This window comes from Hyperolius riggenbachi, chromosome 4 (genome assembly GCF_040937935.1).
Source record: "Hyperolius riggenbachi isolate aHypRig1 chromosome 4, aHypRig1.pri, whole genome shotgun sequence".
Classification (NCBI taxonomy): Eukaryota; Metazoa; Chordata; class Amphibia; order Anura; family Hyperoliidae; genus Hyperolius; species Hyperolius riggenbachi.
In genome coordinates, this window is record NC_090649.1 from 458,189,383 (window position 1) to 458,204,435 (window position 15,053).

At 46.2% G+C, this 15,053-nt stretch overlaps 1 protein-coding gene across 2 annotated transcripts in view; it reads right to left on the reverse strand.

Annotated features, from left to right (window-relative positions):
• Window positions 1–15,053, reverse strand: part of GALNT14 (polypeptide N-acetylgalactosaminyltransferase 14) — a 518,272-nt gene that overhangs the window by 324,116 nt on the left and 179,103 nt on the right. For both annotated transcript variants that reach the window (XM_068232789.1, XM_068232790.1), the window contains exon 2: window positions 927–1,096. In XM_068232789.1, the coding sequence (XP_068088890.1) occupies window positions 927–1,096 (170 nt within the window). The remainder of the gene's footprint in view (window positions 1–926; window positions 1,097–15,053) is intronic.

Consider the following 15,053-nt stretch of genomic DNA (forward strand, 5'->3'; position numbering starts at 1 on the left):
GCTATGGCGACGATTGGAGATGACGTCATGCGCAATCCCGATCGCCGTCATCGAGAAGCCTGGAGCCGATTGGGCAGCTGCGCCGGCGTGGGAACACTGGAGGGTACGTATACCGGAAGCTATTGCGGGCGATCGCGGGGGACCGGAGCAACTTTATGCATACGCTTAGCTAGCAAAACGCTAGCTAAAGCTTATTGCAACATTAAAAAAAAAAGTCCTGGCGCCATGTGATCCTCTGCGGCGGCTACCCCGTATGTAGTACGGGGTTACTGCTAAGGAGGTTACATGTTGCATTTTTGGTGTACATAACCCGCTAGCGCAAGCAGGGTGGTGCAGTCCCAATCATTTGATGTATTCTTACCTGAAAACCCATGAGGCTGGGCTCACATATGACATAGCGTGAAAGGCTGCGTTTTATGTCAAGTTTTATGTTAATGTTGTGTGCGTTTTTACTGCATTTTTTGTGCGTTTGTGATGCGTTTTTCAAGTATTTTTCTTGCGTTTTAATGCATTTACAGTTCTCAAATACAAAACACATATGCGTTTTTCATTTGTGTTTTATGCAAATCACTAGGAAGACAACAGGAAGTGAAAATGCATCACTAATTTTATTAAGCAAAAACGCATTGAAAAAACGCATGAAAAACGCATACCGTTGCGTTCCCATCGACTTTCATTATGTGCGTTTTGACAGCCATCCTGCATAACATGCAACAGAACCAGCGTTTTTAAAAAACGCATCCTGTAAAACGCATAGAAATTGCATATGCGTTTTTTTCCTGCAGCCCACAGACTTCCATTAGCGGCAAAAACGCAGCGCTTCTGCTATGTGTGCCCTCAGCCTCACAGATGGCAAATAACAATGGGGCTTTCACTAGTCTCAGCTTAATGCAAACACAAATCTCTGGCATTGGATCTGGGCTCACCTGTAATGTCTGGTATCTTTGATGGCGCGATCACTGGGAATCCGCTCGCTCTCCCTCTGGTTGAACGCGTAGAGCCGATAGGGATCCTCCCCCGGCTTCCATCTTTGGGCGTTCAGGTAACGGCGTTCATCAAACTGATCCCACAAATCATCCCAATCCACATCCGCATCCTGCAGGAGGAAAGAGATCATTCGGTTAACACAGTTATATGACAGGATGACAGGTCCACTTGAACAGTAAATAACTAGTTATACAACAACAGGACCTGCAGTGCCTGGAACCCAGAATAGGTAAGTACTGCCTGCCTGTAATGCTTCCTGCTGTCCTCAGTAAAGCTCGGGGGGGGGGGGGGGGGGGGGGAAGGGGCACATCTGGCTATTATACTGGTGGGGATGGAGGAACATATGGCTATTATACTGGGGGGAGGGTTAGGGGGCACATCTTGCTATTATACTGAGGGGAGGGGGCTGCTTAATACTATATGGGGGCACATCTGGCTATTATACTGGGGGAAGGGGGCATATCTGGCTGTTATACTGGGGGGAGGGGTCTGCTTCATACTGTATGGGGGCACGTCTGACTATTATACTGGGGAGGGGGGATCTGGCTATTATACTGGGGGGCTGCCTTATACTGTAGGGCACATCTGGCTATTACACTAGGGGGGTTGTCTCATACTGTATGGGAGCACATCTGGCTATTACACTGGGGGGGGGGGAGGGGTTGTCTCATACTGTATGGGAGCACATCTGGCTATTACACTGGGGGGGAGGGGTTGTCTCATACTGTATGGGAGCACATCTGGCTATTACACTGGGGGGGAGGGGTTGTCTCATACTGTATGGGGGCACGTCTGACTATTATACTGGGGGGGGGGGGGATCTGGCTATTATACTGGGGGGCTGCCATATACTGTAGGGCACATCTGGCTATTACACTAGGGGGGTTGTCTCATACTGTATGGGAGCACATCTGGCTATTACACTTAGGAAGACGTTAATACTGGAGCCACGTTTGCTACCTATACTGGGCAGGGCACAGTTGGTGGGAGGGGTGCACTTTGTAATCTCCGCCACTAGTGCTGAAGAACCTTGTCCCAGCCCTGAACATGGCAGCTTCCATATCCCTCTCACTGCAGGGTCACTTTCAGGGCCTGATTTTCCATAAGGCACTACAGGCACGTGCCTACGGGCGCCTTATGTGGGAGAGGCGCCCCTCCTCCTCAGATCACTGACCTCAGAAGGTTACAGTCTAATCCCTGTCTCATATCACTGAGCTCAAGCACTTACACCCTGATCCTTGTCTCATGTCACTAAGGATGATATGAGACAGTGATTAGAGTGTAAGATTCTAAGGACAGTTAGTGACATAAGGCAGGGGTTAAAGTTCAGAATATTTTTACTCGGGGGGGTGGCCTGTGTTCAGGGGTGGAGTTCAGGGCACCAGGACACCTGTGCTTATTGGCCTCTGACTTGTAAATCTGGCCCCGGTCACTTTAAGGATTTGATGCTTGCTGTGTGCGGATGCTGAGCAGCGTTTACCAGGTGTATAATATACGCTCTGCGCTTTGTGTCATGCGAGCACAATAATGCGGGTTACTGCGCCTCTCCCCCGCGTCTCGTGATAAATCTGTCTCCTGCTGCTTTCTCGCTTCTCGCACAAAACCAGCTAAACAAAAAAGTTTGGAGAAGTGAGATATTTATCCGATAATTGATTCTTATTCACTTTGTGACTTCGCATTTATCATGTTAATAAGACTCTCAAACGCGTCGCTGGCACTCTCTATTTATGAGCCTACGAGGAAGAATGCTGCTAAACAGCCGGCAGCGGCCACATGGCGACTGACAATAAATAGGCTTTTAAAGTGTTTACAGGTTTTGCGTGTCAGGACGACGCCCGCAGCGGTGCGGGGAGAGTGTGCTATCGCTATGCCATTTTTTTTGCCTGCACATCATAGAATCTCATCACACCATCTTTGTCCAACCCTGTCAATATTGACACTCCCTTCACAACTCAGTCACTATGCTTTCAAATTAGCCATCGATCTCATGACCACAACATAACCAATCAAAAAACTCCTAATTTAACCCTTTCCAATCCAATTTCGTGATCACCAATGTCCCCACCATGGGCGACTGCAAAATAGTGATGGTAGCGGTAATCTGGAGGGGGTGTTCTAAAGTGAGAAGGTGACGCGACATTAGGGTGAAGGATCGGGGACGGAATCAATATGCATGCCATGTTTCAATAAGGCTAAACCTAACCCTTCTCTCACAAAGAAGCCTCCCCCTGACGCCTAACCCCACACACTACCTACCTAATACCTGGACCTAAACCCCTTCACCACCCACTTCCTACCTAACCCCCCCACCCACTACCTACCTAATGCCTAAACCTAACCGCCCCCCACACACACACTACCTACCTAATACCTAGACCTAAACCCCCTCTCCACCCACTACCTACCTAACCCCCCCACCCACTACCTACCTAATGCCTAAACCTAACCGCCCCCACACACACACACTACCTACCTAATACCTAGACCTAAACCCCTTCACCACCCACTACCTACCTAACCCCCCCACCCACTACCTACCTAATGCCTAAACCTAACCGCCCCCACACACACACACTACCTACCTAATACCTAGACCTAAACCCCCTCTCCACCCACAACTTACCTAACTCCTAACCCTAACCCCCCCCCCGCCCACTACCTACCTAATGCCTAAACCTAACTGCCCACACACACACACTACCTACCTAAACCTAACCACACACACACACACACACACACACACATATATATACACACAGACACACACACAGACACATACACACACACACATATATACACACACACACACACACAGACGCACACACACACATATATACACACAGACACACACACATACACACACACACACACACATATATACACACAGACACATACACACACACACACACACATACACACACACACACACACATATATACACACAGACACACACACACACACACACACACACACACATACACACACACACATATATACACACAGACACACACACACACAGACACACACACAGACACACACACACACAGACACACACACAGACACACACACACAGACACACAGTACACACACACACACATATATACACACAGACACAGACACACACACACACACGCACACACAGTACACACACACACATATATACACACAGACACACACACATATATACACACACATACACACAGAGACACACAGACACACACACACACTACCTACCTAAACCTAACCACACACACACACACACACACACACACACACACACACACTTCCACAATAAAAAAGAAAATGGCAAATTCTCGGCCCACCATAGGTGCCTAAAAATATTGGCATTTGGGTGCCCATGGTGCCCAATATATAGCGGGCGCTATATCAGCGCTCACTATTTAACATTCCGGAGCACACATACCGATAAAATACATAGTCGCCCATGGCTGCGCCCAATTAGTCCACTTGCCGCATGCACTCAAATTTACTGCTTTGCTTTAAGGGTACTCCCTTTGCCATGAGAAATCTTTACCTTTTCTCAAATAGATCCTCAGGAGGGTCTGTGTGCCTGATATTATGATGAAACCCTCCCACAGTGTGATGTCAGGACCATGGTCCTGACATTTTGCTGTCTGTGAACCCCATTGCATTGTGGGAAATAATGGCTTTTTCCAACTACCAAGCAAGCAATATCTCACTCTGTGCATAGAACTAAGCAATTCGGCGGAACTAGTCGGACGGGCGCAGGAGCGCCGTTGCAGCCGTCCCTAGCCCTTCTATTTATCTTTTACCGGGTAAGCTCTGCTACTCTCTCCTGAACTTGGCTCTATCTCACGCCTTCACTGTTCACCTCCATGTACACTGTTAGTTAGTGGTTTTTGACCTGCTGATAGTTATGCACCTTATTTTGTTGTTTGTATCAAACCATCATTATCCTCTATGAGGTCGTATTTTCTATGTTGTTTCACTGTTTGTTTAGCACGTTTTTTTCATCAGATGCTTTGTATAGGAGAGTCAATGACCTGGATTGCATGATATTGTGGTTGCATGTATTGCCTGTGGACTATAGCAATGCAGTGTCAACTACATTGTTGCCTACTCTAAAATTATTGTGACACTGTTATTGCCCTACAGGTTATGCATGCCACATGTAATGTAATATCACTGGTATTATCATTATCCTTAAATATTTAGTACTGTTGTGCAGTCTAATTACCTCACAGCAGAGCCTACAGATTTGGTTATTTTATAACATAAGGGATTTATTGGCTGGGCACGGCGTTGCCTTGTTTTTAATTGTTTTTATATTTGTGTAATTGGCTTAATAAAACTAGTATTTGCATTTACTTTGTCTTTGGCACCAGTTATTCTGTTCCTGCAAAATTCCCACTATATAGGTGGTGCTTTTCTCTTTTTTTAATTGCTTAGTTCCATAGCTAGGTCGAGGACCTCACCCATTTGTACAGAACACACTTGTGTTTATATTAGCAATATTTTATTGCATGAATATGTCTGCTCATCTTTCCTCTGTCTAACTCTGTGCATAGAACTCTCAGAAACGAACAGTCTGTACAGATCACTTGTTATTTTTACTACAGTTCCTCTTTAAGGTTACAGATATACTTTAATTGCTTGGGCATAAATTGGACATTTTCCCAATCAAGCCGGTCACCGGTGGATTGTTGGTGCGAGACGGGCTGTTCAATTTTGTGTTTAGGGGTGATATTTCGGGTGGTCTCGTTGTGCCGGGCTGCTCGGTTTTGGGTCTAGTGATGATGTTGCGGGCGGTCCTGTTGTGGTAGGCTGCTTGGTTTTGGGTTTAGTGGTGATATTGGGGGCGGTTCTGTTGTGGCGGGCTGCTTGGTTTTGGGTGTAGCGGTGATATTGCGGGCGGTTCTGTTGTGGTAGGCTGCTTGGTTTTGGGTGTAGCGGTGATATTGCGGGCGGTTCTGTTGTGGTGGGCTGCTCGGTTTTGGGTCTAGTGATGATGTTGCGGGCGGTCCTGTTGTGGTAGGCTGCTTGGTTTTGGTTTTAGCGGTGATATTGGGGGCGGTTCTGTTGTGGCGGGCTGCTTGGTTTTGGGTTTAGCGGTGATATTGCAGGCGGTTCTGTTGTGGCGGGCTGCTTGGTTTTGGGTGTAGCGGTGATATTGGGGGCGGTTCTGTTGTGGCGGGCTGCTTGGTTTTGGGTGTAGCGGTGATATTGCGGGCGGTTCTGTTGTGGCGGGCTGCTCGGTTTTGGGTGTAGCGGTGATATTGGGGGCGGTTCTGTTGTGGCGGGCTGCTTGGTTTTGGGTTTAGCGGTGATATTGCAGGCGGTTCTGTTGTGGCGGGCTGCTTGGTTTTGGGTTTAGCGGTGATATTGCGGGCGGTTCTGTTGTGGCGGGCTGCTCGGTTTTGGGTTTAGCGGTGATATTGCAGGCGGTTCTGTTGTGGTGGGCTGCTTGGTTTTGGGTTTAGCGGTGATATTGCGGGCGGTCCTGATGTTTCAGGCATCTCAGAGTTAAAGCGGGAGTCGTTTCGGCAAGCCTTTCAAACTTCAACCGGCTTCCAATATTAATTACAAGCACAAGGCTGGCGGATGTACTGCATGCTCCGATAGAGAAGACGACAGTCAAAATGTCATTTTTCGCGGAGAACGGATTGCGCAGCGCAGCGCGGCCCCACGATAAAGCATTAGCTTCTTTATTAAGAAATGTACACATTAAATAACACTTACGGGGCCTAATTATCACTATATCACCTCATCCGTGACGAATGAGAGGATATACTCAAGGTTTCCGCAACGCGTCAGCGGATCGCTGAGCCGCGAGATAAGGCGCAGGTTTAATCTGGGAATTTGTCAAACAATTTGGGTACTCTGTAGAACAAGAGGATCGGGTCAGCAGGTGCCTTGTAAATGTATGATTTAGGGAACTACAGGGAATATTGATTATCCAACCAGTTCATGTACACACGGGAGAACTCAGGAGATATTAAGTAAGGGCTTGATTTACTAAGCTGTGCTGATAAAGCTGCACAACTTAAATTGAGCAGCGTGAGTTAAAATCCTGTGTACACACTATGAGCTGTAGTGCTGCGTAGCATGTGCTGCTAACTGCCTGCTCTTCTTCCTTAAAGAGAACCCGAGGTGTGTTTAAAGAATTTTATCTGCATACAGAGGCTGGATCTGCCTATACAGCCCAGCCTCTGTTGCTATCCCAAACCCCCCTAAGGTCCCCGTGCACTCTGCAATCCCTCATAAATCACAACCATGCTGTGAGGCTGTGTTTACATCTGTAGTGTCAGTCTCAGCTGCTCCCCCACCTCCTGCATAGCTCCGGTCCCTGCCCCCGTCCCTTCCCTCCAATCAGCAGGGAGGGAAGGGATGCAGGCGGGGACTGGAGTTCTGCAGGAGGCGGGGAGAGCATCAGACTGACACTATAGAGATAAACACAGCCAGCCCTGACAAGCTGTTTGTCAGCAGCGTGGTTGTGATTTAAGAGGGATTGCAGAGTGCAGGGGAACCTTAGGGGGGTTTGGGATAGCAACAGAGGCTGGGCTGTATAGGCAGATCCAGCCTCTGTATGCAGATAATATTCTTCAAACCCACCTCGGGTTCTCTTTAAATCCCACCCTCAGCTCCGCTGGGTCCAGTGTCTTTGTAGGACGTGATACCCACACTTTGATTGGTCCAATAGGCTGCTTCACAGATTGTTATCGGTTTCATGCTGAAATCGATTCACAATCTGTTTGCAGTAAAGGCAGCCATACGATCCCTCTCTGATCAGATTCGATCAGAGAGGGATCTATCTGTTGGTCGGATCTGATGGCAAATCGACCAGTGTATGGCCACCTTAAGTGAAGGCAACCTATTGGGCCAATTTATGAGCGGGGATCACGTTCTACAAAGACACTGGACCCAGCAGGGCTCAGGGTGGGATTAAAGGTACTAGTTGCAGTGTGTGCTGATCCCTGCTACCTCCAATATGTACAGTATAAGCTGTTACTCTATGCCTGTACTGATAGTAAACTAGCTGCAGTGTGTGCTGATCCCTGCTACCACCAGTATGTACAGTATAAGCTGTTACTCTGTGCTTGCACTGATAGTAAACTAGCTGCAGTGTGTGCTGCTTTCTGCTACCCAGAGTATGTACAGTATAAGCTGTTACTCTGTGCTTGCACTGATAGTAAACTAGCTGCAGTGTGTGCTGATTTCTGCTACCCCCAGTATGTACAGTATAAGCTGTTACTCTGTGCTTGCACTGATAGTAAACTAGCTGCAGTGTGTGCTGATTTCGGCTACCCCCATTATGTACAGTATAAGCTGTTACTCTGTGCCTGTACTAATAGTAAACTAACTGCAGTGTGTGCTGATCCCTGCTACCTCCAATATGTACAGTATAAGCTGTTACTCTGTGCCTGTACTGATAGTAAACTAGCTGCAGTGTGTGCTGATCTCTGCTACCTCCAGTATGTACAGTATAAGCTGTTACTCTGTGCCTGTACTGATAGTAAACTAGCTGCAGTGTGTGCTGATCTCTGCTACCTCCAGTATGTACAGTATAAGCTGTTACTCTGTGCCTGTACTGATAGTAAACTAGCTGCAGTGTGTGCTGATCCCTGCTACCTCCAATATGTACAGTATAAGCTGTTACTCTGTGCTTGCACTGATAGTAAACTAGCAGAAGTGTGTGCTGATTTCTGCTACCCCCAGTATGAACAGTATAATCTGTTACTCTGTGCCTGTACTGATAGTAAACTAACTGCAGTGTGTGCTGATCCCTGCTACCCCCAGTATGTACAGTATAAGCTGTTACTCTGTGCCTGTACTGATAGTAAACTAACTGCAGTGTGAGTTGGTCTCTGCTACCTCCAGTATGTACAGTATAAGCTGTTACTCTATGCTTGAACTGATAGTAAACTAGCTACAGCGTGTGCTGATCCCTGCTACCTCCATTATGTACAGTATAAGCTGTTACTCTATGCCTGTACTAATAGTAAACTAGCTGCAGCGTGTGCTGATCCCTGCTACCTCCTGTATGTACAGTATAAGCTGTTACTCTGTGCCTGTACTGATAGTAAACTAGCTGCAGTGTGAGTGGATCCCTGCTACCTCCAGTATGTAAGCTGTTACTTTGTGCCTGTACTGATAGTAAACTAGCTGCAGTGTGTGCTGATCTCTGCCACCTCCAGTATGTACAGCATAAGCTGTTGCTCTGTACCTGTACTAATAGTAAACTAGCTGCAGTGTGTGCTGACCTCTGCTACCTCCAGTATGTACAGTATAAGCTGTTACTCTGTGCCTGTACTGATAGTAAACTAGCTGCAGTGTGTGCTGATCTCTGCTACCTCCAGTATGTACAGTATAAGCTGTTACCCTGTGCCTGCATCACCCCTGTATTGAAGAAGTGCTGATAATATCTGCAAACACTTAAGAGTCTATTTATAAAGAAGCGTTAAAAGTGAAAACGGTTAGTATATATACTGTAGATATTGATATACTGTATATATTCTCGTTCTAGCAGGATGTGAAACTCTTGGAGCCTGATTACAGCAGCACAAACGTGAAGAGCGGTTCTAACAGATCTAAATTTACCATGCCGCATCATCTGAAGTAGGCATCATTTTGCCGCCAGCCCATTCCCACAGCAGATGTTTGTGCCCAAACCCACTCAAGCTGGTGACTGTAGTGTATGCCAGTGACTGTCGGAGGTGCCAGCTGTCTTCCTGCTACCCCTCCCATACCTCGCTCCATGCTGGAATACAGCTTGTACACCGCCTCTCATCCTGGCCACGCTGCCCGCCTGGCCTCCCGCTGATCTATGGGGCGATGGTGGGGGAGGGGGATATTAGAGTACCGCTGCCAGTATGTATGACTGGGACAGAGTCTGATGACGTGCTGGGATGAATCGGAACTGATTAACCCCCTTGCCGTTATGATTTTTTTTGCGGATTTTATGGTCTAAGAGCGGTGCAATTTTTTTGCACCCTTTGGGCTTGTTCACACTGCAGGCGTTTTCGGCTTTTTTTCGCCCCCCCCCCCCTTCCCCCCACACACACACACACTGCGTGGCCAATGAATGTCTATGAGAAGGTTCATATCAGCGCGGGTCGTTCGCGGTGCGGCTAGGAAAGCGGTGCGTGTTCCATTTTCGGAGCAATTCTGCCTCAATGGAAGGTATAGGAAAATTAGGGAACGCGTATAAAAACGCGCATTAAGGCGATTGCGTTCACGTTTTTAAGAATAAATACATTGTATTTATTCTTTTCCGGGTGAAAGAGTTCACTTCCTGACTTGCGTCAGTAAGTGAACTAGAAAACCGCTCGGAAAAAACGCTTAGAAAACCGCTAAGCACAAAAACAAATCGGAATTGCATGTAGTGTGCAAGAGGACTAAAGAGAACCTGAAGTGACAGGAATATGGAGGCTGACATAATTATTTCCTTAAAGGTCCCTTTTAAACTAGGCCGGTTTCATTGCGTTCTTTTATCCTTTCTACACGCAGGGTAACGCAACAGCAATAAAAGTCTATGGGGCCTAGTACACTTACCCCATTGCTTTATGCCAGAAGTTTGCGATCGGATTTCCGCTGCCTCTGAAGAAGCAGGTTCTCTGCGAAACAGGTGTAAGGCCAGGATTTATTGCTGTTATGTTTTGAAGGTGTTGGGGAGCAAATAAAAAGGTGATTTGCAAAGCAACTGGTGCCCAGAGTTTTCTACTCTTTGGATCTACAATACTTCTACCTTCTGGAGGCACAGCTGCCTACACCTGAGGCCCCCGACCTGCCTATCCTACATCTAGTGCCGATTTACCTGCTCTTTACTATAAAATAACTTTGCAACCAATTGAAGTAAGTCTAATTACCCTACCTCACTTTTTTTTTTTTTACCTATTTTTAAGGAGGAACTCCATATGTGTTTGTGAGTATGATTGGGTTTGTGCATTAATAGCATGATCTATGACAGATTTGGACCTATGACAGAATTGTATACATTATCTATGGTGACTTTATTGCGCAATATACATTCTAATTAAGTTATACACCTATTATTTTTAGCGCTACTATTTTTTTTGTATTGTAGAAACTGCAAAAGTGTGTATCCTGAATAATTCACTGCATTCCACTATATGTCACTACAGGGCCTCTTTAAGAAATCCATTCGTGTTAATAGTGGTTTTTAATGGCGTTCACTGCTGCCGCGGCAAAGTTCTATTCAATGAAGGTAAATGCAGCTGCCCCTCTTCACCACTCGGATATGCGCCTGCACCCATTTCCTGTACCGCATGGCATCGTGGGTAGGGTGACTGGCGCCATGTCATTCAATGCACAGTCTGGGCAGCGGCAGGTAAAAGGCCGACCATAGCGGCAAGCAGCCCTCAGCACAGTCTTTATGGTGAATAGGCCCTAAGGCAATATCAAGTTATTAATTAAGAAAAATAAGGCAGCCCCCTCTATGGCCGCTCATCAATTACGCTCCGCTTCTCGCCGGACTGCGGACTCTGACAACCCCCGATATAAAGAATAAAATAAGCAAGCAGGGTTACAAATGCTTCCCATAATTCACTCTGCCACTGAGCTACTGCCACGGACGAGACTGCATGCTAAATAAACGCGGGCCGGGATCGTAAAAAGAAAATGATGGCGTTTGGCGCCGGACCCGTGGAGAGTTAATGGAGTACACTGAGCACTAAGGAGGGCTGTAATTTAACTTTTTAAGGGAAACAGTTCCACGGCGAGAATTTCCCCGGTGAAATACGGCGCGGATTTTATAACGGCCATAACTCCGATGTCGGATGAGATCATCTATCCGCGCAGCGCGGTCGGCGATGGGAGGCTGGATCGCCGTCCGCCCGCCGAGTGGCCCGATCGTTTATCAAAGCGTTACTGTAATTATTCAGTTTAGATTCCTTATTAGCGACATCATTAAAAACACCAAATTTCATTATGATATTAACAGCCTGGCGTGTACAGGAATGTATAGGGTGTTTTATAGGGAGAGGCAAAATAAAGTACGGAGGAAATGATTAATAACACCAGAAAATTAGTGGCTAAACTCTCATCTACCAGATGATAAGCTAAATAATAATATTATAAAAAGGACCACTATTACAAAAAATTGTTAAATGTAAAATACATGGAAACACATAAAAATAAGAAGTACGTTTCTTCCAGAGTAAAATGAGCTGCAAAAGCCTTTGCTCCTATGTTGCTGTCACTTACAGTAGTTACAAGAAATATGGCAAAACTGACAGGTTTTTGACTAGTCCATCTCTTCATGGGGGATTTTCACTATTTCAGTTATTGACTACTAAAGCACTCCCTGGAAATGATTGATACAAAGATGCAGCCCCTACCTGTTTGTACACTATTCTGGCAGTTGGACAGAGCAACTGGCATTCACTTAGGGCCTGTTCACACTTAAAACCGCAGAACGCCGGTGATTACCGCCGGCGTTCTGCGGGAGTGATTTTCCCGCGATTAGCGCGGAAAAATCACAGGACACTGCGGCGGGTTTGGAGCGATCGCGATTAGCGTGCTATGCACGCTAATCACAATCGCAAATCGCGGAACGCTCGTCGCCGGCAAACCGCTGCATGCAGCGCGGTTGCGGTTATCGCTAACCGCAACCGCGGCAGTGAGAACACTGCCACTCGCTACATTGTGTAGCGGTTCTTGCAGAACCGCTAGCGGTTTGCCGTGAGCGGGAATCGTGCGATTCCCGCTCAGGTGTGAATGGGCCCTAAGGGCTTGTTCACACCTAGGGCGTTTTCGCCTTTTTTTAAGCACCAGAGATTTGCAAAATCGCCCTAAAAGCGTTTGTGCAATGACTCCCTATGAGAGTGTTCACATCTGAGTGGTGCAATTCTGATCCGCACAGCAAAGCGCTGCCTGTACCAGTTTGGGGGCGATTTGCCTCAATGGAAGGTAAAGGGAAATCGCAAAGTGCTTGAAAAAAATTTTTATAGCGATTTCCCCAGCACTTTCATAAATAAATACATTGTATTTTTTCATTTCTGGGTACTAGAGTTCACTTCCTGATTGACGCCAGGAAGTGAAAAAACGGAATCGCTCTGCAAAAGCGCTTACAAAAGCGTGCAATACAAAATCGAAGCATGCAGGTAAGTGCCGGGAGGGGTGGAGGGAAAGCACAAAAAAAACAAATATCAAAGCACTGGCTATGTGGTAAGCGCCTTTGCTCAGCGATTAATTTTTACACTTCCTTGACACGTGAACTCCTTGACACGGAAATGAATAAATACAATGTATTTATTCAATAAAGAGCTTGGGAAATCGCAATTCAAAGCGCTTTTTCAAGTGCTTTGCGATTACCCTATACTTTCTATTGAACACAAACGCCCAGAAAATGGTACAGGAGCCGCGTTTGTGATTCAATAGAAAGCGGAGCACTCAAGTGTGAACACTCTCATAGGAAATCATTGCACAAGCGCTTTTAGAGCGATTTCAAAAATCGGTAGCGGTTAAAAAAAAACGAAAACACTTGTAGTGTGAACAAGCCCTATGCGCTTTTGAAAATAAAGAAACCCCTGAGAACCCTTCATGAGGAGATGAGCTAGACAAAAAACTGTCAGTTCTGTCATATTTCCACTACCTACTGTAGGTGACAGCAACATAGGAGAAGAGTAATTTATAGAACATTTTACTCGGGTAGAAATGCACTTTTTATTTATGTGTGTAACAGAGAAATGTTCTTCTATAAAGGTTATCATGCTGTTGCTTATCATTTAGGTCTCTTTCACAGTAGGACGTTGCGTTTTGATGCGACGTTAAGGTCGCTACGCAAATTACAACGCAACGCCCAAAAAAAGACAACGCAACGCAACTTAATGCCCTGTTATGGTCGCATACAGTAGAGCATGCAGGCATTGAAAAGTATGCTTCCAGGTCATTACTGAGCATGTGCAAACAGTCCAACGCAGCTAATAACATGTATAGCGCACAGCATGCAGCACTTTCTAATAACGCTACACGTTACACACAATGCAACGTGCGCACTGTGAATGTCACACAGACTTAGCATTGCTGTGCGTTAGTCTGCGTTGAAACATTGTCTAACGTGCGACTTTAACGTCGCTCTGTGAAAGAGCCCTGAGAGCAGCGAGGAAGTTCTGAGTTCAGGTTCACTTTAAACAATACCAGTTGCCTGGCTATCCTGCTGATCCTCTGCCTCTAATACTTTAAGACCCTAAACAAGCATATACAGATCAGGTGTTTCTGATATTTCTGTCAAATCTGACAAGATTAGCTGCATGTTTGTTTCTGGTGTGATTCAGACACTACTGCAGCCAGCAGGGCTGCCAGACGACTAGTATTGTTTAACAGGAATAAATATGGCAGCCTCCGTGTACCTCTCACTTCAGTTGTCCTTTAAAGCATCTTTTTAGTTTGTGACATGACGCATGAGGCATGGGACCACCATTGGAGAGAAGACACAAGAGGAAGTGCTGGCAGACAGGTGAGTGCAAGCTTCCCTGCCTACGTTGCTATTGTAAAATCAAAAGATAGCTTATGTCGATGGTTTCTGTAATTGTAACAACCCCAGGTTCATCTAAAAGACAAAAGGAGACCAGAAGCCCAATGGTGCACAATCGTGTAAGATTTAGAAAAGCAAATTGCTAAGGATGTATACACTCACAAAGGTGGGTTGCAAATCCTTGCAACCACCGTCAGAGCAGCCGGGAAATGAACTATCCCCGCTTGGTTTCCCAGGTCTGTGGCAGGAACTGGTTGGGCGCACTCCGGAAGATCTTAAAGAAAACCTGAACTGAAAATTAAAAGTCAAAATAAGCATACACAAGTCATACTTACCTTACATGTAGTCTACTCCTCAGTGTCTTTCTCCTGTCCCGCGTCCTGTTTGTTCACTGTGATCAAGGGAATTTTCCGTCCTCCATTTTGAAAATGGCCATTACCCATAACAGCTTTTTGGTCAGCACACAGTTAAACTGTAACATCGCCCACTTGAGCCATAGGGAAACATGGACATTACCCGGTACATCAGTTTTCCTCTCAGCTATAACTGACAGCAACTGATATTTTACTGACAGCAACTGATATATTTC